This window comes from Cydia amplana, chromosome 10 (assembly GCF_948474715.1).
Source record: "Cydia amplana chromosome 10, ilCydAmpl1.1, whole genome shotgun sequence".
NCBI classification, from domain to species: domain Eukaryota; kingdom Metazoa; phylum Arthropoda; class Insecta; order Lepidoptera; family Tortricidae; genus Cydia; species Cydia amplana.
The window spans coordinates 7,859,530-7,885,697 of record NC_086078.1 but is presented as its reverse complement, the minus strand read 5'-3'; the positions used below and the strand labels follow the sequence as shown (position 1 = coordinate 7,885,697).

Here is a 26,168-nt window from a genome sequence, read left to right as displayed (position 1 = left end):
CATTTGGCTACGGAACCCTAAAAACAGTAACAACATTTTATAACTAAATGTAGTAAATTTCTTCACAATGCTCTAACCTCCTAAGGCCCAAGGTCCTACCCATAGTACTTATTAACTTTCTTATTTTTCTTAAAACACATTAGTTTAAGTTAGCTTAAGTTACTTATAAGAATTGCCATGCCCTTACGGGGCTCATGTTTGAAACTTTTATTTCATAAGATGTTATGTACAACATGAAAGCAAATAAACTACTTGAATACTTGAATACTTATTCAGACCCAGCTCCTACAACAATTGTGTAGTCATAGCGTACCACGGTGCTACCAGTAGGACTTAATAGAAAACCCATCATTTTGTTTTCAAATTTTGCGCTTATCGAAATTGGCGTGTACGAACTTCTAAAGGACTGTTTTGTTTTGTCTGTGAGCGCTTTAACAAGTTCGTAAAAAAATCAAAGTGCTGTACAAGGTGCTGTATAAGTACAATAACATTTAAAAAAGTCTTTTAAGTGCTTGGGTCTGAATGAGTATAAAACAATAGTACTACTGGTAGGACTACGGGCCGTACTGACTACATACTCAATTTTTCGTTGGGCCTTAGGAGGCTAGAAAACAAACAACTTGATGGACATCGACATCCGCAATATCACCGTAAGTGACGTTTGAAATATTCAAGTGTTAAAAATGTACGGATCTGTTTATATTACTTAGAAGACACTGCCAAATAGATGACACCAAAAACCCGTGCGGTGGCCATATATTCCGTCGCAAGTTAATACCTTGTGTTTCCTTAGGGCTCCTCTACACGATGGGCCAACGCCGGCCACTTCAAGGGACGCAGCCATGCGGTAGAATGAGATAGCAATATCACTTGCTCCCTCTAACGCATAAATGCGTCCCTTGAGGGAGCAAGTGATATTGCTATCTCATTCTACCGCATGGCTGCTTCCCTTGGAGTGGCCGGCGCTGGCCCATCGTGTAGAGGAGCCGTGATAAAATAGCAATGCGTATATTATCCAGGAGATTCGTAAATAATTAAAGAGCACATTTGAAATAAGATTATTTCAGGGCGAGTAATTAAAGCCCTACCTTCATTAAGAACGGAACATACACTTTTATGTAGGTACTAGTATATTCTGTATACGTACCTACTATATCTCTAGGACTTAGTGTTTGATCAAATTAATACTTAGTAGTTGCTTTGGTAGAAATTAGATTTAGTAACTAATACGAAACCTTGAACGCAATATTTCATGAACAAAATGTACTTAATTCACTTGTTTTCCATATATTCAGTATCTACGGCTCGGCTTCTTGATAAGAATTTCTGACTTTTTATTACTAATACAGTTGGTCCCACATAGATATTTTAAGCATATATACATTTTGTAAAATTACACTGAGTATCTGAGTAGGTACAAAGTATACCTTTACCTTTTAAGATACTGAGCCAACTCATGGAACCTATTCTGAACGATCACGTGTGTGCCATATGTCACCGCTGGGGTTTGATATTGAATAAATATTATCACAACCAACTAATGGTACGCCATCGCGTTCCATTAAAATATTTATGGAAATATTTGCTGAAGATTTTCCCTGTTCGATTTATTGTATACCGATATTTTGTAAACAGAACCCAGCGTACACCAATATTAATGCTAGAATACAACTTAACCTCGTAAGGCCCAACGTCCTATTTTTAGGACTGAGAAATGTAGTCCTTCCGGCCCAAGCAACTATATTAATTTATCAATTAGCGGCCCAGAGTCCTAAAATTAGGTCATTCACTTCTGACATGTACCGATCCTAAATCTTTGCGTGTAAAGAAACCTTTATTTCTTAAATATGGCGGAACTGAACGCAGTTATTATGATTACCTGTCAGTTTGACGTTTGACAATCAAATGACAGTCTTTTGGCACGCGGATGTTGGGAAGATGGCGTCCTCGCGAAAACGTTGTAAGTAAATCCGTTTTTTTCACCAGAATCTTAAATTATTTTAACCTAAATTTAATTAAAAATACTTATTTAAGCTTTGTATTATGACGATCACTAAAAATTTTTTTCCGTTATGATTTATTTCGAGCAGGAGATGCGAGCAAATTTCGATGTCCTAAAATTAGGTCGATGGAATGTTATTGCATTAGTACAATGTAATTGTTTTATCATAAATTTTGTTTTTTTCTAGGAGTTTTGTAACTTTATTTTGAAAGAAAATGTTTATTTTGATATTTCATTTGTAGGATAAGATAAAAAAATGTAAGAACACTGATCTCATTGTTGATAAATACCAAAAAGTATTATATTTATCTAAGCAAATTTGAGACTATACTATAGTAATGTTACAGGAAAAACTATTTTTTATGATGTTTAATTGTTTATATAAGTAATGTGAGAAACTTGATCTCATCCTTAATAAAGACTAAAGTGCAATTGTTAAACAAAGTTGAGGCTGATGTGATAATATTTTAAAAGAAAGTACTTTTTGTTGATGTTTAGAATACATAAGTTTAGATTTATTGTACAACTAATGTACTACCTACATATACATAAATAAAAATAATTATGAAATATGTATGTTCGTTTTTATTTAATGATTCACAGCTATTTCATTGGTTTATTGCAAATGTAGTGACTAGATAAAATAACAAATATTCACAAAATATAATCCCAGTGACCTAAAAATAGGACATTTTTTTTTCGAGTAATTTTAAATTAATTTTATTCATAATACTTACATTTACAGTACTTAATAAGACTTCAGCTAAAAATATGCCAATTTCAGATTTTATAGCAAGTAGAAGGTCTGGGCCGCTAGTATAAGTACCTAAAATTAGGCCGTTGGGTAGATATGATAAACGTCCTAAAAATAGCTTGGGCCTTACGAGGTTAAAGATAAGATCTCACCCAATATTTGCATCGTTTTTGATTATTTCTTCTTGTGCTGATAACAAACAATTTAGTATACGAAACAAAAACGTAATTTTTCTGAATGAGATACTAAATCTGATGACTTTAATAAAAAGTGCTGTAAGAATAAAACTGTAGCATAATTTTAGACTGGAAAGCATGAAGGTACCAGGAGAATAATTTGGCAACAGCCTAACAACCTCCAAAAGTTTGTCAAGAAAGTTGAGAAGTTGAAACACGAGTTCCGTATAAATAAAAGGCAAATCACCTCTCAGAACCGCTTTCTGGCAGCTTTAAACTCTTATGCTTGATATTCCGATGTATGTACTTCTTTTGTGTTTTTTATTTATTTATTTGACATTTAGATTTTATTCTAGAAACATTCTAGACTAGTATTTTTTATACAATATTTTTTCATGTTTGACGATCCTTTTGTGAAATCCTTAAAGGGTATAGCCGGGTAAGCATGGCCAAACTGCCCTTAGCGAAAAAAACAATTTCCTTTTACTGGATTATTAACCTATGTATATGTAGTGCTTTCACCAAATATTAAGCCTGAAATGCTTCAGGTTTTAAAAAAAATGCAAAAAAAGAAAAATCATTTTTATTTTATTACAGCCAAAGTACTAATCCGATTTCTTTGTAATTTGGGTATGTTGTATATACAATTAAGGTCGCTTTCTGAAAAAAATAATATTGAATTATCTCTTAAAATAATAGTAAAAAATTGAGATGAAAATTTTCAGAAAAATAAAAAAAATACGTGCGACATAGCGACAGTTACCAAATTTACATATTTTATGTAGAATTTAATAATGTCTAACATATATTTTTTTCAAAAATTAAAATCGGGATTAACAGTGTGAAAAACTCGAATTTGTAACATCCCATAATACTCTCTCTTCATACAAGCAAAGCTAAGTAGTCATAAAGGAATGAAGTATATTGTGAACGTAGTCTTTACGAATTTGAATTTAGAATGTGACGTATTTTATTCATCAAAGGAACAGACATTTTTCAATCGTTAACGCTCTGTATAAAATTCGTGCCTATTTTCCTGTTCCCGCGCTTTTTTTAGGGTTCCGTAGCTAAATGGCAAAAAACGGAACCCTTATAGATTCGTCATGTCTGTCTGTCTGTCCGTCTGTCCGTCTGTCTGTCCGTCCGTATGTCACAGCCACTTTTCTCCGAAACTATAAGAACTGTATTGTTGAAACTTGGTAAGTAGATGTATTCTGTGAACCGCATTAAGATTTTCACACAAAAATAGAAAAAAAAAACAATAATTTTTTGGGGTTCCCCATACTTCGAACTGAAACTCAAAAATTTTTTTTTCATCAAACCCATACGTGTGGGGTATCTATGGATAGGTCTTCAAAAATGATATTGAGGTTTCTAATATCATTTTTTTCTAAACTGAATAGTTTGCGCGAGAGACACTTCCAAAGTGGTAAAATGTGTGTGTCCCCCCCCCCCCCCCCTGTAACTTCTAAAATAAGAGAAATATAAAACTAAAAAAAATATATGATGTACATTACCATGTAAACTTCCACGGAAAATTGGTTTGAACGAGATCTAGTAAGTAGTTTTTTTTTATACGTCATAAATCGCCTAAATACGGAACCCTTCATGGGCGAGTCCGACTCGCACTTGGCCGCTTTTTAAATCTCTGAATGCCGTTCGCCCTAGCCGCATACAGCCACGGAGTTTAAGGTCCGCGCTCAGCGAAATAAGTCGCGTTCTAAATTCAAATTGCGTTGGGAATATAACTTTCTAGTATAACGTACAAGTTATTTTGTATGAAGAGAAAGTATTATGGGATGTTACAAATTCGAGTTTTTAACACTGTTAATCCCGATTTTAATTTTTGAAAAAAATATATGTTAAACATTATTAAATTCTACATGAAATATGTAAATTTGATAACTGTCGCTATCTCGCATGTATTTTTTTTATTTTTCTGAAAATTTTCATCTAAATTTTTTACTATTATTTTAAGAGATAATTCAATATAATTTTTTTCAGAAAGCGACCATAATTGTATATACAACATAGCCAAATTACAAAGAAATCGGATTAGTACTTTGGCTGTAATAAAATAAAAATGATTTTTCTTTTTTTGCATTTTTTTTTAAATCTGAAGCATTTGAGGCTTAATATTTGGTGAAAGCACTACATATACATAGGTTAATAATCCAGTAAAAGGAAATTGTTTTTTCGCTAAGGGCAGTTTGGCCATGCTTACCCGGCTATACCCTTTGTGTTAAATTTGATTTGTATAATAATCCAATATTATTATGGAATAATAACATCAATAAATGCCTCTGATAATTAGCTTAAGATAATTTATAAGTATGTTACGATTCATAAATGCTTGTTGCTAGGCCTACATGAATAAAGTATATTTTGACTTTGACTTTGACTTTGACTATGCCTTGAGACTTTAAGGGAAAGCAGGAGGCTATTTATTGGGTTCGTAAAATCATGTTAGAGAAATAGCAAACTGAGAGAGCTGACCTCGTGTTATCCACATTTTTGGTATATATAGTGAGGTCGCTTCAACATCGTTTAATTGTTATTATTACGAGCTGCTTGCGTTTTTACCTTTTATTTGAAAACAAACGGCGCTGGCTTCCTGGTGCGGGTTTTAAATAATATTTTGTAGGAACTCGGTACGGTGAGCAGTTGTTTCCGCGGGGTAATTGGCGCGGGCCTCGAGCGGCGAAGACGCTTGACACAGATCCGACTCTGCGCGAAATATGCCCAAAGTCGGGAAATTCAAACACTAAAGGCCAGGTTTCGAGCCTCTAGAGCCTAGGTTGCAAATTTGGACACAGATTACTTAAAGAATTTAATATTTTCAACTTGTACAAATACATTTTTTTATCGTTATCTTCAATTTTAATTTTATTTATGGGATTAGTTGCCAAGCGGACCCCAGGCTCCCATGAGCCGTGGCAAAATGCCGGGACAACGCGAGGAAGATGATGATCGTTATCTTCAATTTAGTTTTTAAATGAAAAAACATTGTCATTCTTCTTTTAAACGATACATAAGAAGTACTTTTACAGTTCCCACAATTCAACTACATTCAAAATCTCATCTAAAGAGCTTATACACAGATACGATTCAAAGAAAGTCTCCAGTTACGGATGACCATGACTCTTACCGACAAATCATGCAATCACTTTACATATCAATATTGTGCCGTCGATAATAATTATTTCTTGTTTGAATTGTGAAGACCGTAACGACCCATTTAACTAAGTGGTTTTTATTAATAATACGGTACTGTCCAAATGAATAACGTGACCTACATTTATATTTCATAGATTATTTTGCTTGTGCGTAGACTTTACCTGGACCTACATTTAGCGACTAGCTAGATAGATGTTTATAGAGCTTAGTACCTATATCCATACTTGCGTGACCTTTATTCAATTCCAAAGTGGCACGATCCTTCTTGACATGAAATACTGACTCCTTTTGAGCTCTTGATCCTCGGCTTCTTCACTCGATTCTCGGTGGAAAAAACATTTCGAGTGTGTTTTTTCGTTTTTTAATATATGCTATTTTCCCGGCCATTTCTATATTTATTATTCTTTTTTGTTTCAGATCTTAAATAAGAATCTCAAATGAGCTTCAGGTATCTCGAATGTAAGTATTAAAATTCCTTATTACCCATATTCATTTATTTTGTAAAATTACATAGATTCCTAGAAAATCATTTAATTACATCTTTAAGTTATTAGACTTATTCTTTTTCTAGAAGATAATATATAATTCAAAAAAATTAAACCCTTTTGGAATGAAAAACTTGTTTAGCAACGAACAGTTAATTTGTCAACGCGAGCGAAAAACCCTCACTGTCGGCCATTTTTAGGGTTCCGTAGCCAAATGGCAAAAAACGGAACCCTTATAGATTCGTCATGTCTGTCTGTCTGTCTGTCTGTCCGTCTGTCCGTCTGTCTGTCCGTCCGTATGTCACAGCCACTTTTCTCCGAAACTATAAGAACTATACTGTTGAAACTTGGTAAGTAGATGTATTCTGTGAACCGCATTAAGATTTTCACACAAAAATAGAAAAAAAAACAATAAATTTTTGGGGTTCCCCATACTTCGAACTGAAACTCAAAATTTTTTTTTTCATCAAACCCATACGTGTGGGGTATCTATGGATAGGTCTTCAAAAATGATATTGAGGTTTCTAATATCATTTTTTTCTAAACTGAATAGTTTGCGCGAGAGACACTTCCAAAGTGGTAAAATGTGTGTCCCCCCCCCCCCTGTAACTTCTAAAATAAGAGAATGATAAAACTAAAAAAATATATGATGTACATTACCATGTAAACTTCCACCGAAAATTGGTTTGAACGAGATCTAGTAAGTAGTTTTTTTTTTATACGTCATAAATCGCCTAAATACGGAACCCTTCATGGGCGAGTCCGACTCGCACTTGGCCGCTTTTTCTTTATTTGCAGAATTAAACTACACGTTTCAATGTTCCCGTGCTGCTATATTCTTTTTACAACAAAAACCTTTTTCATTTAAGACCAGATTTTAGGTTTGTTACGAACGGTAGGTTGTGTTATATGTGTATTGATCTATTTAAGCATCATTTTCAATAGGTCTGTTCCCGATATTATTAATCTTAATAAGCATTTGCTGTCTATCTGTCCCTCTGTCCACTGCACTGCGTGGGCTATCAAATCCGCTGCAGACTTTTCATGGACTGACTCTAAGTACATTACATACCTAGGGAGGTAAATTCGTGAATGCTCCAGATCGCAGGTGTTTGTGGCCCGAACCGAAGGTGAGAGCCGTAAATATGCGATCTGGGGCTTTACGAATTACCGCCCGTGGTTTGTCTAAAGATTACGTCTTGCCTTGGCCAGGAAGTCAGATTTTCTCCTCGCGTAGCGGGGAGAAAATCCCACTTACGGGCCTAGGGTGACGTAAACAAAATAAGATCTCGATACGGTATGGATCGGATCAGTGATCAGTATCAAAAGTGACGTTTCTTCAAACAAAAACGTTTATCAAAATTACAATCAGGCCGTTAGTCAATTTGTCCTATACCATACCTAATATTTATTTAATTTATTTATATGTATAGGAAAATTTAAATAATATACATAATACCAATAAAATATCAGTTTCGTTTATACAGTCAAGGACAGTCGATTTATGTCAGTTTGCTATCAATAACCGTTTCTGAATAAATACGCGTCCATTAAATTGTCAGAGCTGGTTTACCTCAATGGCAATGCTTTCAGCTGGGATCTGACCAATAAGTGATAGATGATCAGTGGATTCTTGGATGTCATACAGCGGAATGGAATCTAAAACTTAATAAGTATAGTAGTCAACTTTTCGTACGGCATACCAGTAACTCCATTTATATAATTGATTTTTCCAGGCTCTTGAAAAAATAATTAACTACTGTTCACATTGAAATCTTACTATTTGGTCAAGAAATACTTGAACAGTGTTATCTTCCCTTAGATTTATGACTAGCCACTTTTCTTGGGCATCCGCTGTGGCAAGATAAATTGAGCATTACCTATCTGTGCGTACCCTCGCCTTACCGCATATATCACCCGAGTGTTAACAATCGGAAATTTTGTGTATCATATGTCATACATATATGCTTACAATAAGTATGATTTTTATAATATTTTGTTATGCATGTATTTTGTGTGCATGGATTTAATGACAAAAAAGACATTGCACACATTTAAACACAGCTCAGGTAAAAATAAAAGCAGGTACTAAGAGCGGTACCTAATCAAATTTAATAATTTGTTAAAATTTTGATATTGTTATGTTATGACTTAGACACTACTCGCAGTGCATTTCACATTATTTTTAAATGTCTTAGAAAATTTTGCTCAGAGAGTTGTTTGATATAACTGAACATCGCGCTAGGACTTCAGAGACAAATTTGAAGCAAGTACGATTTGCTTGGTACTGTTTGTAATATTTTGTAAGCGATCCCGGTCTCTGCTGTTTCCGTCTGAACGTCTGTAACAATTTTTCGTGACACATGCTTCTCTGACATACCTAATTTATCACATTATTTATAATGTTCAAGAACGGATCTACACAATTTGTTGACAATATCGCTACTTGCTGCCACAGGATGTGCTCTTTAGCAATTATCTGTACAGACTATACATATTACCTAAGTCATATTATTAGGCGTATTATGTCATCAGCCCGACACTTGTTCGCCACGGGTAAATTACACCTGCCAGGCCTGTGGTCGTGTTTGCCGCTCCCGTATTGGCTTACATAGCCACGAAAAACGTTGTCGCCCTACCTGACACTGTTTCAATAGTCTGTAATATACTTTACGGCCAATGATGATGATGATTATTAGGTATAGGTGCATGTCAGTGTCATTTGTTAGTTACTTACAGACTCCAACTGGTGTACTCCAACTAGGTACATTTTGCTTCTCAAATAAATCAATAAACTGGTCTTAAAACTGGCCTAATAATTAACTCATCAATTCGTCAAAGAACCAAAATCGAAAACCACTCCAGTAGGGCTAATAACATGGTCGGCTCTTTATCATTTGTCACCATGCCTGTCACCTTCTAACAAATATGTAAGTGCGAAAGTGACGCATGGCATGACAGGTGATAAAAATGATCCCGTGACCATGATCCCGCTGCTGTTCGTGATACAGAAAGCGCAAAACAAAATCCAAAGTTATCTCGCCGCTCAACGTACTGCGCTAGTTTTCCCGTGTTCTTTATTTACCAATCCGGAATCGGTGTTCGTTTGTCTCGCTACCACCTCGATTACCATAGAGAACGGCCAAGTCTGCTTCTCGATTCTTGAACTGTCTTGTACGATATCCTTTAGAATTGGAAATGCGCAGAAAATTTTAGAAGTCGACTTTAAAGCAACTCATTTTATTCGAACTGCTGCCGCTGGGGCTAACTTAGATTGGTATACTTTAGTAGTTTGTATGCTCGGTGATTGCTAAAAGTTTAGTTTCGCAAAAATAAATGGGTTATCTTTACAATACACAAGTTATTTGACGAATCTTTGAAAATAAATACAGGTGTCTACGTGTAAAGGTCCCGTGTGTCACAAAATCTCTGCCACTTTACTTGTAATGAATAACATAGTCGCGTTTTAACATTCAAACAGCACAAATCAAAATACTATATTTTTTTTAATTAAAAGGAGTAGGGACACGAGTTCTATTAAAATTTTCTAATTAGTAGCCATTTTGTAGACATTATTAAGCTATTATTTCACATTGTTAATAATTTATTTCATTATTAAATAAAACACACTAAAACCCCAACCCCGTCAGCATCGCTCCAGCTGCCTTTAAACCGCCATCTATTATCGTATAACCTTTAACATTAACGTGGCAATAAATCGTTTTATCATACGACGAATTAAATTAAATTTATCTCATTTGGATGAATTTGCACCGGCAACTAGCTACTCAGGGAGGTTACAAAAGGGGAGCCGGGGGCTTAATGTAACAGAGGTAAGTAGTAACGCTCAATTTCGACGGGGAATTAAAAAAAATTGTTTTTTTTTTTGCTGAATGACTTTCATATAACTCGAGGAATAACGTAAACACCGCCATAGCCCCGCTAGACATCGAAGCGAGTGGATCTGCATACGAGCTCTGTTTCGACCAGGTATGGAAAAAAAATACGGGGTAAGTTGTAACAACTCCCAGTTTTTCAAAAAGTGTCTGGTGTAAAACATTTAAAATTATTTAGTAATCGGAATTAATGCTTAGATAAATACTTTATTAACCCTCATACTCAGAATTATAAAATTATACATATTTTAGACAATACAGGCCTTTTTCCTAAAAGTGTTACAACAAGCCCCAATTACGGGGTAAGTTGTAACAACTCCCAGTTTTTCAAAAGTGTCTGTTGTAAAAGATGCGTAAACATTTAAAATTATTTTGTAATCGGAATTAGTGCTTAGATAAATACTTTACAAACCCTCATACTCAGAATCATAAAATTAAACATATTTTAGACAATTTTACCTTTTTCCTAAAACTGTTACAACAAGCCCTCCGCTCCCCTATACATATCTTGGGCTTCGAACCATGACTTTACGAGCCTACTTTGAGAAATTGCCTGGAGAAGGGAAATGCGTAGTACTTTTCACACTGAAAATTGCTCTATTCGTAAAGGGCTACGAAAGGGTTTACAGACGTAAAAGTTATAACATAACGCAATAATTATAATGTTATTTTGTACAACATAACAGCACATATTTGTGTAACATATGTGATAAACTAATACTGAACCAGTGAGTTACAATCAGGTCATACCATCACTCCACAATTCACATCTAGTAAGCTTATAGTGCTCATAGTGATTAATAAATTGTAGTGGAGGTATAGTAAAAGGTATTAATGATAAGTTTGAATATTTCTTAAACCTTAATACTTATTATAAGATTAAATATTATTACAATTATTATTTCTGGCTTAAAAGTTGAAATGGGTTTTTATCTTATTTATCTATGCATCTGGTGAGAAGAGGGACGATCTTAGAACAGAAATGAAGGAAATTTATAAGGTCAATGTGGCTAATTCCGTCATAGACTGCCGTATTCGAACTTCAAGATATTCACAAGAGACGACACGTACTAAATCCATTCTAGATACGTTATAGTTTATATTTCAACTAGTTCTCTTTTGCAGCGCAATTCGGGCAACCAATGTCACTTTTACGATAGATCGTGTTAGATATCTATTAGATGTGAATTAGATCTCTAAGTAATATCTTGTGGAAATCGTTCAAGAGTATCTCCAAAATCGCGAAAATGTCAAATTTGACAGATTAGATCTTAAATATATCGTTATCGTATCTTGGCGATGTCTAAAAGATATCTAATAGATGTCTATTACAAAATCCGAATCCGGCCCAGAGTCGAATCAAAGTTATAGGTAAGCTACATTAGCGTACATTTTCTTAATTTCCACAAAATCGGTTAAAAAAGAGTGGCTATTTTTTAGTCTCTGGTTTTCCTGAGTGCCTTATTTCAACTAAACATTCTGTATTTTAATAATTTTATCCGTTGATTACCGTCATCAAACATTTCCCATATGATCATTGTCAGTTCATTTTTCAGGGTATTGCGATGTCCTTTTCTTCTCGCTACGCTCTGACAGTGACGCATGGTCTAATTTACGAGACTGCAATGTTGTCAATGCATTTCGAATCGGCTTTATGACATCAGCATAAGGTTCACCCACCAGCTATTAGGCTGTACGTACTAAGTTTGTTGAAGCGCGTATGGCACTCTTGACGGGCACATTGTCCCCTTGGAAATAAAACTGTAACACACTACTTTCCAGAGTTTTCCGGCGATTCATTAAGCGTATGGATTTAGTTTTAAAAGGTTTCATAACTGTATTTTTGTTTTGTTGAGAAACCACTTGGATGTTCGTTCAACGTTTTATTTTTATTTTATACATACCTATATACCTGTATATTGTCCGCCCACAATATTGTCAGTTACTCCAGATAAATACAACGTACATAAATACCTACTATGGCAGAAATCTAAATCCAGCTATGGTTAATATACATCAAATTATGTAATATTTTCCATAATGTCAATATCCAGAGAGGAAAATGGGGACTAGGTTTTTAAGTAGAAGCGGCCGTTCCCTTTCCTCTTAAGAGTACAAATAAGAATATGTGTGTACGTCGCGGCGGTCTCAGCTCTCAGCGGTTTATGAGTTGCTCGATGGTTTACGACTGTCGAGACGTGTTCACATGCACTATAGCGCTCATAAAACTTACATCACCGAGAATCGGAGAAAACAGGACGAAAAAAATTAGATGGCCATGAAAATAATATCGATAGGTACCTCCTAAGTGTACTAAGGCAAATGACAACTTTACGATTTTAAGTTTTTATCATTATTCTAATTTCATGCTGTAAGTATACTGTGGCAAGTCACTTACTTACACCACACCAACAAATAACTGTCAACGCTCGTATGTAAAAAATGTCATTTTATGTGTCGTAATCTTTGCAGTACATTCAAATTGCTGCTTGGTAAATTTTCAAAAATTAGTATTGTGCTCAGTTCTCAACATCCGTTTGGAGAAAACAAATAAATCTTAATCCAATAATACCTAGCAACCGAATAACACGTACTTCCTAAAATAAATTTTCTGGAAAATAAAATATTTCAATATTTTCAATCTGCTATTCCAATCTCTCGATACAATATGTAAACAAAGTTATAGTCACTGTGCAGCGGAAAGTATTTATCCGCGAAGGCCGGAGTCCGCAGGCCTAAACCAAAAGGAGCGTCGCCGACCCGGTTGACATGACAAGTATGTCAGTGTAAAAACATCAACAACAACAGCGCAATACTTAATTTCTTGTTTAATTTTACATATTTCTATCGTGTTACTTATTACTACCGACCCCCGTGGCACTGAGTCTTGTGAGTGCGTCAGCCTTGAACGTTGTGCTTCAAGTGTATACCAGTTTCGAAGGGTCACGGCTGATCCTTTGGAGGAATCTACTGCGCTTTTGGGAAACGGTCCAACGAATTAAGACTTTTAAATGTGTTGTAAATAATTCCCTTTCATTTGCTATTTAGTGTTTATCTTTGTATCCATACTTCTTTGTATTTTTATGTAAATTTTCAATGTTTAATCAAAATGCCCCACCTGAGATCCCGCTCCTGGAATGTCCCATCTGCTGCGACCATAAACGGTACAAAGGCCAACGCGGCCTCAATATTCACTGCGTTCGCGCTCATAGCCCCCGAATCGACCCGCAACTGCCCACAGCAACGACTAACAACGTGGCAACCAACAGCAATGCTAATACTGACTCTACTGCTACTAGCCCAATTATATCCCTAGCTCAATTACTAGCCACCCTTAAGAACGAAACAAAATTGACTAAACGTATACCTAAAGGTGCTCGTTCTTCTGTAGCACGAAGTCTGGCGGAGTGCATAGCCAGAGTGGTAGCAGATAACAGCAATGCTTCTTGGGAACGTCTTTTAACATTCGCCTATCAAAATTTACATATTCCACACATCAAATCAAACCGAAGTTTAACATCAATTATCAAAAGTAACGTAACTCACCCCTCCTTTCCCATACCTCATTCTGTTAACAACCCGACAGACCAAACTCCTCGCTTATTATCAACCAACCCAAAGTACAAATGCAAATCGGTAGAAAATAAATTATCCGATGGTAACTTAAAAGGAGCAACTAGATTACTTTTTTCCAGCGATACCTTGGCGACTTGCTCTCCTGCCTTGCTCAATGATCTGCAAGAGAAACACCCCTCCGTTTCAACATCTTCATTGCAACCTAACCCACCGGTCACCTCTTCCCAACCGCTACAAGTATCGAAAACTGCAATCTTACATGCGATACTCTCCTTTCCAACTGGGTCAGCAGGCGGACTAGACGGAATCTCTCCGCAACACCTAAAAGATTTAACTAGCCCGCTTGCAGGAGATGCCGGTGAGACTTTACTGGATGAGCTAACCGCACTCACAAATCTTATGCTTACTGGTAAAGTTTGCCAAGACATCGTCCCCGTACTATATGGGGCTAATCTTGTTGCGCTCATGAAAAAAGATGGCGGAATACGACCAATTGCAGTCGGAAACACATTTCGGCGCCTCACATCAAAAATTTGTTGCCGTGAATTTCATTCCCGTCTAACAAGCAAATTTAAACCTTCCCAGCTGGGCTTTGGACTTAAAGGAGGATGTGAAGCGGCAGTACATGCGACTCGCTCTTTTTTAGACAGCCAAAATTTCGAAATTCTTGTGAAAGTTGATGTTAAAAACGCCTTTAATTCCATAGACCGAGGCATCTTATTGACCCAAATTGAAAATGATTTACCAGAAATTTATAGCTACCTTTGGCAATGTTATGGGACCACTTCAAAGCTCATGTATAAAAATAATGAAATACTTTCTTGTGTAGGATGCCAGCAAGGAGACCCACTAGGGCCCGCAATTTTCAGCCTAGCCATCCACCCCGTCATCACAGAGCTCACATCGGACCTAAATTTCTGGTATTTAGACGACGGCACCATCGGTGGCAGTAAGTCATCTGTGTTGGCTGACCTTAAAACTTTAATTGACCGCTTCTCAGAAATCGGTCTTTCGATCAATTTTAACAAGTGTGAAATGTTCATTTCAGAAGCCATTCCGCCCAATGCCCGATCCTCTATTATCGACGAGATTAACCAGCTCACACCAAATATTTCCATATTATCCCGCGAAACCCTCACACTTTTAGGAGCCCCCATTTTAGACGAATCCATCCCGTTATGCATAAATTCAAAAATAGAAAAATTCTTTAAGTGTTCGAACCTTTTTTATGAAATCAACCCACACATGGCCCTCTACATCTTACGACTATGCCTTTTCTCGCCCAAATTTTTGTACATCCTTCGCTGCGCCCCACTTTGGAAATTCCCCATAATTACTGCAAACATTGACCAAATTTTAAAGGACACCGTTAGTAAAATTCTGAACGTAACTTTCACATCCCCCAGTTGGATCCAAGCTACCCTCCCGATCAAATACGGCGGTCTTGGTATCCGTTTGACGGGCAGTTTAGCTCTCCCGGCCTTTTTGTCGTCTGCCTATAGCACGCTCACCCTCATTGGTGGTATATTACGTACCCCTTCAACCACTAATGTGTCGGTGTCGTGCCTGGCGGACGCTGAATCGGCTTGGAGTGCAGACCATCCCGTCGAACAGGTACCAGAGGAAAAATCTAGCCAAGCAACATGGGACGTCATAAATATAAAAACGCAACACCAACTCCTACTACAAAACTGCCATAACAACCACGAACGGGCGAGGCTATTAGCCGTTTCCGAAAAGGAGTCAGGACATTGGCTGCACGCGCTTCCATCGCGAAACCTTGGCTCCACTCTAGATCCTTCAGCCCTTCGCATCGCTGTCTGCCTCCGCCTGGGCCTAAAAATATGTGAGCCCCACGCCTGTAGTCGATGCGCTCAACCTGTTGATGCTCTAGGACGGCACGGCTTACATTGCCAAATGAGCGCAGGCCGACTATATAGACACGCCACATTAAACGACCTCATCCGCCGCGCCCTTTGCACCGCCTCTCTACCCGCAACTCTGGAGCCGTCAGGCCTCTCTGCCACAGACGGCAAGAGACCTGACGGCTGCACTCTTGTGCCCTGGAGCCTTGGCCGCCCTTTAGCGTGGGACGCTACCTGCGTCGATACGCTAGCACCGTCCCACGTTGAGGGATCGGCTCGGAAGCCCGGGACTGCCGCGGACCAGGCCCAGACACTAAAGCGCCGCAAATATGCGTTCCTAACGGACCGATACGATTTTGCGGCGCTCGCCATTGAAACACTGGGCCCATGGTCGACCGACACCAAACAGTTAATAAAGGAAGTGTCGGTCAGACTAATAGGTGTCTCGGGCGACCACAGGGCGGGCTCCTTCTTGGCTCAAAGTTTAAGTCTGGCGGTTCAAAGGGGCAACGCCGCCAGCATTCTAGGTTCCATTCCAGAAGCGGGCAGCTTTGGAGAGATATTTTATATTTAGTTTTAGTTGTTATTTTTAGGTTTTATGTAAATATTGTTTCATTTGTACCTTCATGTATTAATTAAATACGGAGTTTACATTCTCACTAAAAAAAAAAAAAAAAAAAAAAAAAAAAAAAAAAAAAAAAAAAAAAAAAAAAAATTAGTAACGTGATCATAATTTATTAATTAGTGATCGGTAACAATGGTTTAATTTAATGGCAGCATTGTTGAGTTAAAGGAATCTGAACAGTAAAATTCAGCTTATAATATATTATTAATTAAGATTAATAAGCTTCATATGAACCTTAATTAAATGTCTTCTTCAAAATTGTTACATTCCTTTACTTTATGTCGACCACGCTACCATGAAATTAAACCATTGTTACCGATCACGAGTCATAATTAAGTGTTATTAAAAAAAATCTCCTTAATTATTCTCTGATAAATTCTATGTCAGGTTTAATTTATCGCTCGTATTGGATTTACTTGCTGTATATAAATATTATGACATCTGTTTCAGTTTATAATTTATTATTCTCGCGTTCGCATTAAATTAAATAAGCAAGAAACCAGTGTTTTTACTGTAAATAATAACTAGATTTGTTACTCTAATAATAGGTAGCTAGCGAAATAACCAAACAGCAGGCAAATGGCGAATCTAATTCAAGACCAAACTACAAATTAAACTCCCCTAAGATTACATTGAGAAGTTTTCACTTCGCCCTTTGAATACGATTAAACTGGAAACTTCGGCCTTGCGAGTTAAACCCTTAATATGTGACGTTATCTATGAAAAGGGACCTTATTGTCGATGGCGGTTATGCCATTATTAACGATGCTCCGATATAAATACAATGCCGCGCGACGCTGTGCGCCGTAAGCGCCATCGACAATAAGGTCCCTTTTCATAGATAATGCTCCAGATGAAGGACACTGCCGTTGAATTTACAAACACGTTTCACGTTGTAGAAATTTCAGAAATAAACATGACTATTTTAATTTAAAGGGACTTTGAGTTTAATGCTGTTATAATTATATTATAACACGACAATGTTCAAGCGTTACCTATATTGCAATATTGCGCCAAGCTCGTCTTCGCGTTTGTAAGCAGCAATATTTCAATTGGGTTTGATAACATAACATTTTTATATAAAATAATATTTGTTAAAGTATAATTCCATTTTGCATAATTTATCGATTACATAAAGTAGGTAGCATTTGGAGTATTTTTTCAGCACCATCGTACATACTTGAGGCATAGGTACCTACGTAAAAACCAAGCGGGTAGGTACTGATACAATTTCCCAAAATAATTGAAATATTATTTCTGCAAAATTTTATATGAGAGATTTAGCAACCTGTATACAACTTTTAACTAGGTACTTCTTACAAGTTGTTAAATTTCTTGCTACCCAAAAATAAAATTAATCAAAGCCTTGATAGATATCTCGCAGTTATGTGACTCGTGTAGCTATGAAAACAACGCAATACTCGTATAGTTAAAATCGCTATTAAGAAGGGAAAAATATAAGAAATACTACTCGTACAATGTAGACGCAATAAGTTTGTAACACTATTTTGATACATTGAGTGTATTTGTAATAAATTACATAAATGCAATGCTGTTTTGACAGGAATAAATTGCATTGGTCCTCAGCTAAAACGTAAGGTATGGAACGTTTTTAAGACCTTTCAATGGTTCCTAAATCTGCATAGCGTAAAGTATCGAAATACGTAACTGTCACTGTCACGCATAATGGCGCTCGAGAACCTTTTCCGTGATGACGTTACAGATAAATCACACCCCGCCCAAAGGGCCGTACCAGCGATAACCCAATAATCGCGAGTATTAAGTATATTGATATTTTACATAAGAATAAACTATTAAATTCAATTATGCAAAAGCCACGATAACATTGAACAATTGTTTAGTTTAGACGACCTAATTTTAGGTACCTAACTCGACAGTATTAAATATGCCATTAAAGTTTTTACACCTGAATCCGCAATACATGATTATAACCTGAGATCAAAATTATTTGCCTTGCCTCAAAACCTGTAATACTCCACAAACCTTAAAGGTAAAAAATGCTAATGAAAGCCTCTGATAGGTCGCCCTTTGAAACCTACAAAATAAAACAAATAAAACAATGTTTTTGTGGTGAACAAGCTACTAGAAGATTTAATACCCATCGGCAATAACTAACCTTTTATGTTAAATTACCATAGAATAAAATATAAAGAATTATTTTTTGCTTTCCAAACAACTCTAATAAATTTACTAAGATTCATGTTTGCAGAGTAAATAATAAAACTATAGTTTAAAAACGCCATTTCAGGACAGAGAGCCTTAATTAAGTAGTATTTTCTTGTAACCGGTTGTGTTAAGCATAAGCTTAGTGTTCTTAACAAGAAACTAACCCCGCCTGCCACTAACAGCACTAACAGAGTGTCGTCTCTTTGTTCACAGATCGCGACGACAGCACGCCCGCGACTAACCAAGAAAACAGTGTACCTACTAACAAGAAACAGGACCTTTATCGATCCGTTTTAATACTTAATAGAAGCCGTTAGTTTAGAAATGTCATAAATAATTCAAAATTCGTCAAAGGCTTCCAGGTTAATATTTGATTCGACAAAGTTTCTGTTTCCAAGTGCGGCCCTTGGACTAACTGAGTGAATATTAATATAGTGTTTTAACTTGTGATGCGTGAATCATGCGCGGGAGTGAGTGTGTCGTGTTTGTGGTGAGTATCGATACAAAAGAAAAGTAAATGCGGTCAAATACATCTGCGGGGACATCCGAACATGAACGTATTTTAAAACTGTTGACAGAAAACACCAGATGATTTTTATTGCTGGAACTAAAAGCAGTCTCTGCTTATCGATGTATAGTTGACAATAGAGTATTATATACGTGTACGGATATGGCCGCATTTGATTGACCCTTGCTTTTTTTTTATTTAAACTGCATATATCTGCATCTGCATGCAGTATGCAGTGCATAGTGTGAGCATTTCATATACTACTGGAAACAATAAGTCGAGCCTCGATAAGTTGAAACGCTCGTTGATAGGTAAAATATAATTTCCTACATGTACTACTTCATCGTAAAGCATAGTGTACAAATGCAATATACTTATAAGAGTTATAAGTACTATGCAATGCTCATTTTACGCCCATGAACATATATGTATTTCCTGCCGGGCTAGCACAGGAGTGGCGCGACAGTATCTCGCCCGCGAGATAGACTACTCGACCGTCTATAATTAATACAACTAAAAAAACACGGGTAGTATATACCCTCCTGTGCTAGGCCTACTGATAATCCTAACAAAATAGAGTACCAAGGCATATCTTACCTAATTGCGCAGGTACTTACTTTTCTTTGCATATTTTGCATATACATATTATATTTATAGTTGCCGTCTTATGAGTTCTTAGCAATAATAAGTTATCCACTATAACGTTGTTCCGATTTTTGATCATCAAAAGGTGTTGATCGTCAGAGCTATTTGTAGCTTGTTCCACAACATTGCCTACACACAACAGCCGACTATTCGGCTAAAAATAGACATTTAAAATTTATACAAAAAACTTCAGCATAATTTTGACATTTAACATATTTTTTTAATGTACGTGCGTCGTCTTCTAGAAACTAGTTTTCACTGAAATAATTTTTTCTACAATTTGTCAATACCTACAAGTTTGCGAAAACTAGTTTTGACTGAAAAATCCTAGTTAAAACTAGTTTTCAACGATCCATTACGGGAAACTAGTTTTGCAAGTGAAAACGCGTTTTCACTGATGCAATACGGGAAACTAGTTTTAATTAGGGAAATCTTTATGGTATCAAGACCAAATTTATCAAACTACCACACTACCCTGTTATTTAGCCCAATCAAATACAACACCGAACACCGATCAAAGGCGGCCACACGTAACACCCAAACTAACACCTACCGTTTCTAAGGGTGCGGTTTCATTGAACGAGCGAGCGGTCGAGTAAAGCTGGGTGCGCAACGCCACGGCGTCGTCGGTGGAGGGACGCGGGGCGGGGGAGGCGGAGCCCGCGCCCTCGCCCGCGCCCTCGCCCGTGCCCGACGCGGAGGCGCCTCGCCGCCGCCGCCACCGCCCGCTCTACCGCCGGCTCTTCCACTACGTCCGGACCGCTTGGACTGGCGTCAAGTTCGCTCTAGGTAAATCGCTTGCTTGTTTGTTTAGTGTAAATTGTACCTATCATCAAACATCAACAGAAACTAATCTCATACATTACCTTAATGACTCCTCTACACGATAGGCCAGCGCCGGCCACTCCAAGGGACGCATTTATGCGTTAGAGGGAGCAAGTGATATTGCTATCTCATTCTACCGCATGGCTGCGTCCCTTGGAGTGGCCGGCGCTGGCCCATCGTGTAGAGGAGCCATAAAATCCATTTATCCATGTAAATATTAATGGTCTAACTAAAACAATAAGGTTCAATGTTTTGTCCCTAAGTGAAAAGATATTTCTTTAAAACACAAAAGTACGTTAATGAAAATTTGAGGTAAACGTCCGAGTGCTCGTCACTGTCCCATTAGATCATCTTTAAACTTAATTCACTCTCAATAGTGGTGATGGTACGGTATAATTTTTTGGGCATTATCATGTTGAGAGAGATATATCTCTTTTTGTTACAGTATCAGAGAATGCCATACTTTTGGCGCTGTCTACATAATTAAGTTATAATTACCGAAATCCACATACCATCGCCCACATTGTTAACTGACAGTTCGTAAACCTTATTACAAAAGGCATATTACAAGGTCCACCGATGGACAATTAAGAGTGTTGCTGTTTGTACGTAGCGAGCGGCGGTCCGCTTTCCGCTACGCGCTACGCGTATAACTGTAGGCGCACCACATAAGCCCGAGGCTAGTGGATTTAGGGCTGACTGATCTATTTTTCATTCGTATTTCAATCGCAACCATTTTATTGAATGTAATAATGGTAGAGCATTAATCCCAGTGTAAAAAGATGTGTGATACTTCTCATTTCAAATAAATAAGCGCAATGAAAGTTTTATTACAGTTGGCTTCAGTTATACATTTACACCGTGCATTTCTACTGTTAAGGAACTTTAATAAGCTTTTGGCCTCAGGCGAGTGCCACAGGACTTGGACACTTTTTGTTTTTAAATAAATAAAAATCCCATCTTAAATGCCCTCTGGTGTTGCTGATGTCCATATTTACTGTCCATGGGCGAGCTTCGTTGTGCAAGCTATTTATTATTACAGGGGACTGTACGAGCTGGTTTCAATTTGAACATAAACTATCCAAGGCCTGTGACACACGCCTGAGCCCAAAAACGATCATAAATTTTCTAAATAGTAGAAATTTCAGCACTCAACTCGGTCAACCAATTATCCGCCTACGCAACTAACCTACTCCCGAGTTTACCGCAAGTAACAAAGCAATATTAACTTTCAATTACATCGCCTTCCTATTTGAATGTTTGTTTGATTCGCAAACACTGCCATAAGAAACCGGAGCTATTTGATCTTGGAAATGAGTAGACGGGCCCGGGGGCTGAATGTTTTAGATTGAGCACACAGAGGTTCTTTGAAGTGAAGAACTAACAACTGGAATAATTATTAGTCAGTGGTAACTGAATGTCGCTAAGCGGATAATTTTCAGGTAGGTTATACAACAAGTATTACCTAACCTGCCTGAAAATTAATTAAACGCTTAAAAGCTGAACTCAATAGTAATGAAAATAGGCGTGATGAACTCGAAATTGTATTTATATTGAGTGTTCTTGAATTTCAATTTCCAAAGACGTAGGCGTCTTGAAAGATGCCAGGAGGCAATATTGATGGTTATCTACCGATATTGCCACCTAGTCACATGGCGGGCACGGGGCACGATATAGTACGGAAATCGTTTGAGTTTCGTCATAAATGTGTGAAGTTCCATAGGGCAGGTAAACATATTTTGGTGTAACGCAACGTGATACTATTATTTACTGTGGTGTTATAATTTACTTGAAATTAATAAGTACATTCCATATTAGCAAATCGTGTTGACAGTTCTAAAAAAGAAACTGATTTGACTACCCACTTAGTAGGAGAATATCCTATTGTGATCGTCTCGTATGCTGTTAAATTTTTAGGTTATAATAAAAAAAAATCTACGAAATGCCAGACCCCATATCCTTGTAATTGTTGTTTCCTACTAGTAATTTAACGTTTGTAGTTAACCCGCATAACTAGCGTATCTAACGTCCTATATAAGCCAGTAACGCGGAGGCAGTACCCAAGTGTTTATAGAGAAAATGAGGCAGGTACCCTTCGTTAGCAACCCGCTTCTGTATAATATGACGCTAAGGGTGGAATCACATCTGTCAGCATCGAGCCGCATTTTATATATGAGAAATTGCTCGTTAGTATGAAGATGCGTACGCATGCTTTCAGCTTTCCGATTAGGGTTGCCAGATCAAAAGGCGCTAGTATCGGGAAAAAATATAAATTTTTCGGGATTTTGGGTCTTAAGTCGGGAAAAAAGAAACATTCAAATTAAAGTAATTGTATTGTAACAACGATATTCGATATTTTACATTATTGGCACTACGTCAGCTGCTCTGCCCAATCTCGACGCGGGTCGCTCGCTCGCTCGACGACAGTTAGGAACTTGAAATTATTGTTTTATAACGTGAAGCTTTTTTTCGGGACAATTTTCACTTTGTCGGGAATCGGGAACACATGCCAAAAATCGGGAGAATCCCGCCAAATCCCGACCATCTGGCAACCCTATTTCCGATGCGTACGCATCTTCATACTAACGAGCGATTTCTCATATATAAAATGCGGCTCGATGCTGACAGATGTGATTTCACCCTAATACTAGGAACTCCATGGCTATTACCGGGCTTTATTATAATGTATACATAAACCGTCATAGGCAACGGAAGCTTGCTAGAAAGGTAAATCCATATAAAGACGTTCACCATAATTCGGGGTGTTTTATTGATAACCTGCAATATTTTTGTATATAATTTAAGGTGACAGTCCATTTCCAACGACAGCTGCTCTACTGTTCATTTTACTATGGAAATTGACAGTAACACCGACGCGTTCAGTACCAGTAGTGCAGCTGCGGTCAGAAATGGAATGTTACCCTTATAGGTCATACTGGGCAACTCCGAAACCCGAAATCATGAAAAATTGTCTCATTCCCATAGTAGTCCGATAGGAAATGTTGCTCAATGTGACTTACCTGTATATTCAAAAGAAAATTATTGCAAACACACTACGGTCAATTCACAAGTGATTTTCTTACTTTCACTTAAGATTGCATAATAAATAATTTATACATTTTATAATTTAAATTTATAAATTTAAGAAACAGCAGACTATAAGCTCAATAGGAAGTAGGTGTGGATAAAAGCTTTATTAGTTGTACATATATATCATTTCCGAAACACAATATTGCTTATGAATAACCAATAAATTTCTTAAGTATGTTAAGTACACTACATTGTACTAAAAATCCATTTGTTTTATGTGACTGTTTGTGTTCTAAATAAATTAAAAAAATATATATTTATAGGATAGTTGCCTTATAAACATAAACATAGTTTCGGTTTAGTGGGCCTATAATCAATAGGTGGTTATTTTAGACAAAACCAAACGTTTCTTCATAAAATAAACCTCGTTTAAGCAGTTATAAGTTATTAAAATAACTCGGTATATAGCCCGAGCTTGACCATCATTGTTCCATTAGGCCCTCGTAACCGTAAAGCGGTACGAAAATAGGGTGGCCAACTTACGTGAAAGGAATACCTGTAGGTAGTTTAGAAGGTTTCGCATTTTTATCATCAGTACCATCACACAAAGTATACGGGAACCTCACACAAATACAACATTCACGGGAATTTAAACAGATTAGAGAAGGTTTATATTAGTATCGCATCGATAACTTAGATTTTACTGTACTTTTAGAGTATTTTAGTTAGTTTTATTGTTGCTGTGATCTTCTGTAATGGTTCCTGTAATGTAAGTTTTTTTACCAACCTTTCTACTCCAGTGCACGTATGATGGACGCGGTAATAACAGGATAAAACGTCCGGCACTGTCTATCGAACATTGTCAAGGTGACTTTACTCTATCGTACATCACGTCGACAACCGCGTCTGTCATATGCCAGCTGCTACGTTTTACTCGTACTTTCGACAAAACAGTGTCGCGCAACCGCGCATTGTGACAGTAAGAATAAGGCACGGAACGCTACAGAGACAGCTGCATGTTTATACATAATAAATTATGGTTGCTATCTCGTACGCTATACGAGTAAGTCCTTACGTACAATAGAATTACAGGATCATTAGATCGCTTGTTTACTGAGCTATGTGTAATTAAGGGTCAATATAAAATTGTCTACTTTAGATAGGATGAGGATATTAAATTGTGGTATATATATTTGCTAATGACTTTATTATCTTACACATGGTATTTGGCTTCACTCCGTATGTTTGTTGTTTCCCGATGTCTGGTTGAGATGATACCTACCTACTTTTTCACATGACAATAGAATATAATAGAATATAATATATTAATAATTACTAATGGAACTAAGGTATGTCTGTTACGTATAACCGTTTGTAAGAAATCGCACACGAACAACTATAATTTAAGTAAGAAATAACTTACTTTACGATGGTGGAGGGTAGAATAAGTTTTCTGCCAACAAACTGCTATGCAGTTTGGCAGATAAGTAACAATGATTATGTAACTTCCCCTTTTAATACTAAATAAATTAAAAAAAAAAAAAAAAGTAGAGTACCAGTAGCAGTGTTGTGAATAACGCTTATTTTTAGGCTTGAAGACTCGTCTATATTAGAGAATTGTATTTATATATTTTACGCGTAAGAAATCGTCTTTGCCGCCTTTGAGGCATTAAGCCTCGAAAGTCTTAAGGGTTCGAGTCTTTAAGCCTCGAAATGAGCGTTAATCATAACACTAGTACCAAGTCGTTCAAAGAGAAAATGTATGCCGAGATTAGCTTAATATGCAGTTCAGTCCGGTCATATCCTAGTAGTCGTTTACTTTTGGTGACCCTACTTCGAGGTGAAAATAGCAGTTATGTCGGCTCAATCTCGCAAAATACGCTCATAACCTGCTGTTATGAATGTTATGATTATAACGTTTTATTATGCCATAGTTAAATTATGACCGCAACTATTTCAGGCTTGCAGAACTTTAGTTTATGGCGAGAGCTGTTTAGTAGTTGTAAAAGGAGTGACGTATATTTTGTATAAAATCGTTTTTATAACTTATTTTTTTAATTTTCTTACAGTACTTTGTTAACCAAGAAAAGTAATCATATTTCTGAATTGCAAGTATTTTGTTTTAGCTTACAAAAGTATATTCGCCAAAATATACTTACCTCGTTTACAAAGGTAATTTCAACATATGACAAGTCGTAGAAACAATATGTGACCAAATTTGAGGGCTTCAAAATACCAGTTACAAAGTAATTTTGCAACTTCTCAGTACTTAATCATGCTGCTGTTGCTGTATTTAATCATGTTTTCATTGTGCACAATAAAGAATATTATTATTATTATTATTATTACTTTTACACCAATTTATCATGATATACGAGTATTACATGTAAACAAACATAACATAACAGAGTTAGTTG

General features: G+C 36.7%; 3 protein-coding genes across 3 annotated transcripts in view; all 3 read left to right on the top strand.

Moving 5' to 3' along the window:
- Positions 1–26,168, top strand: part of LOC134651365 (gustatory and odorant receptor 22) — a 158,165-nt gene that overhangs the window by 116,569 nt on the left and 15,428 nt on the right. The window lies entirely within an intron of this gene.
- Positions 13,600–16,505, top strand: LOC134651678 (uncharacterized). The gene is made up of 3 exons (XM_063506777.1): positions 13,600–13,748; positions 14,896–15,015; positions 15,473–16,505. Exons 1-3 carry the CDS (start codon positions 13,600–13,602, stop codon positions 16,503–16,505), a joined length of 1,302 nt encoding a protein of 433 aa, XP_063362847.1.
- The window catches only part of LOC134651677 (Kv channel-interacting protein 4), a 159,317-nt gene continuing 152,730 nt past the window's right edge, over positions 19,582–26,168 (top strand). The window contains exons 1-2 of the mRNA XM_063506776.1: positions 19,582–19,640; positions 20,498–20,685. Coding sequence (XP_063362846.1) covers positions 19,582–19,640; positions 20,498–20,685 — 247 coding nt within the window. The remainder of the gene's footprint in view (positions 19,641–20,497; positions 20,686–26,168) is intronic.

Excerpts from the sequence above, each read along its gene's own strand:
- LOC134651678 (XM_063506777.1), top strand. The coding sequence starts at position 13,600 with ATGCCCCACCTGAGATCCCGCTCCTGGAATGTCCCATCTGCTGCGACC. Across the intron at positions 13,749-14,895 it reads CAGCAACGACTAACAACGTG|GATGCCAGCAAGGAGACCCA; the intron begins GCAACCAACAGC and ends TTTCTTGTGTAG. Across the intron at positions 15,016-15,472 it reads CGACGGCACCATCGGTGGCA|TTGGATCCAAGCTACCCTCC; the intron begins GTAAGTCATCTG and ends CACATCCCCCAG.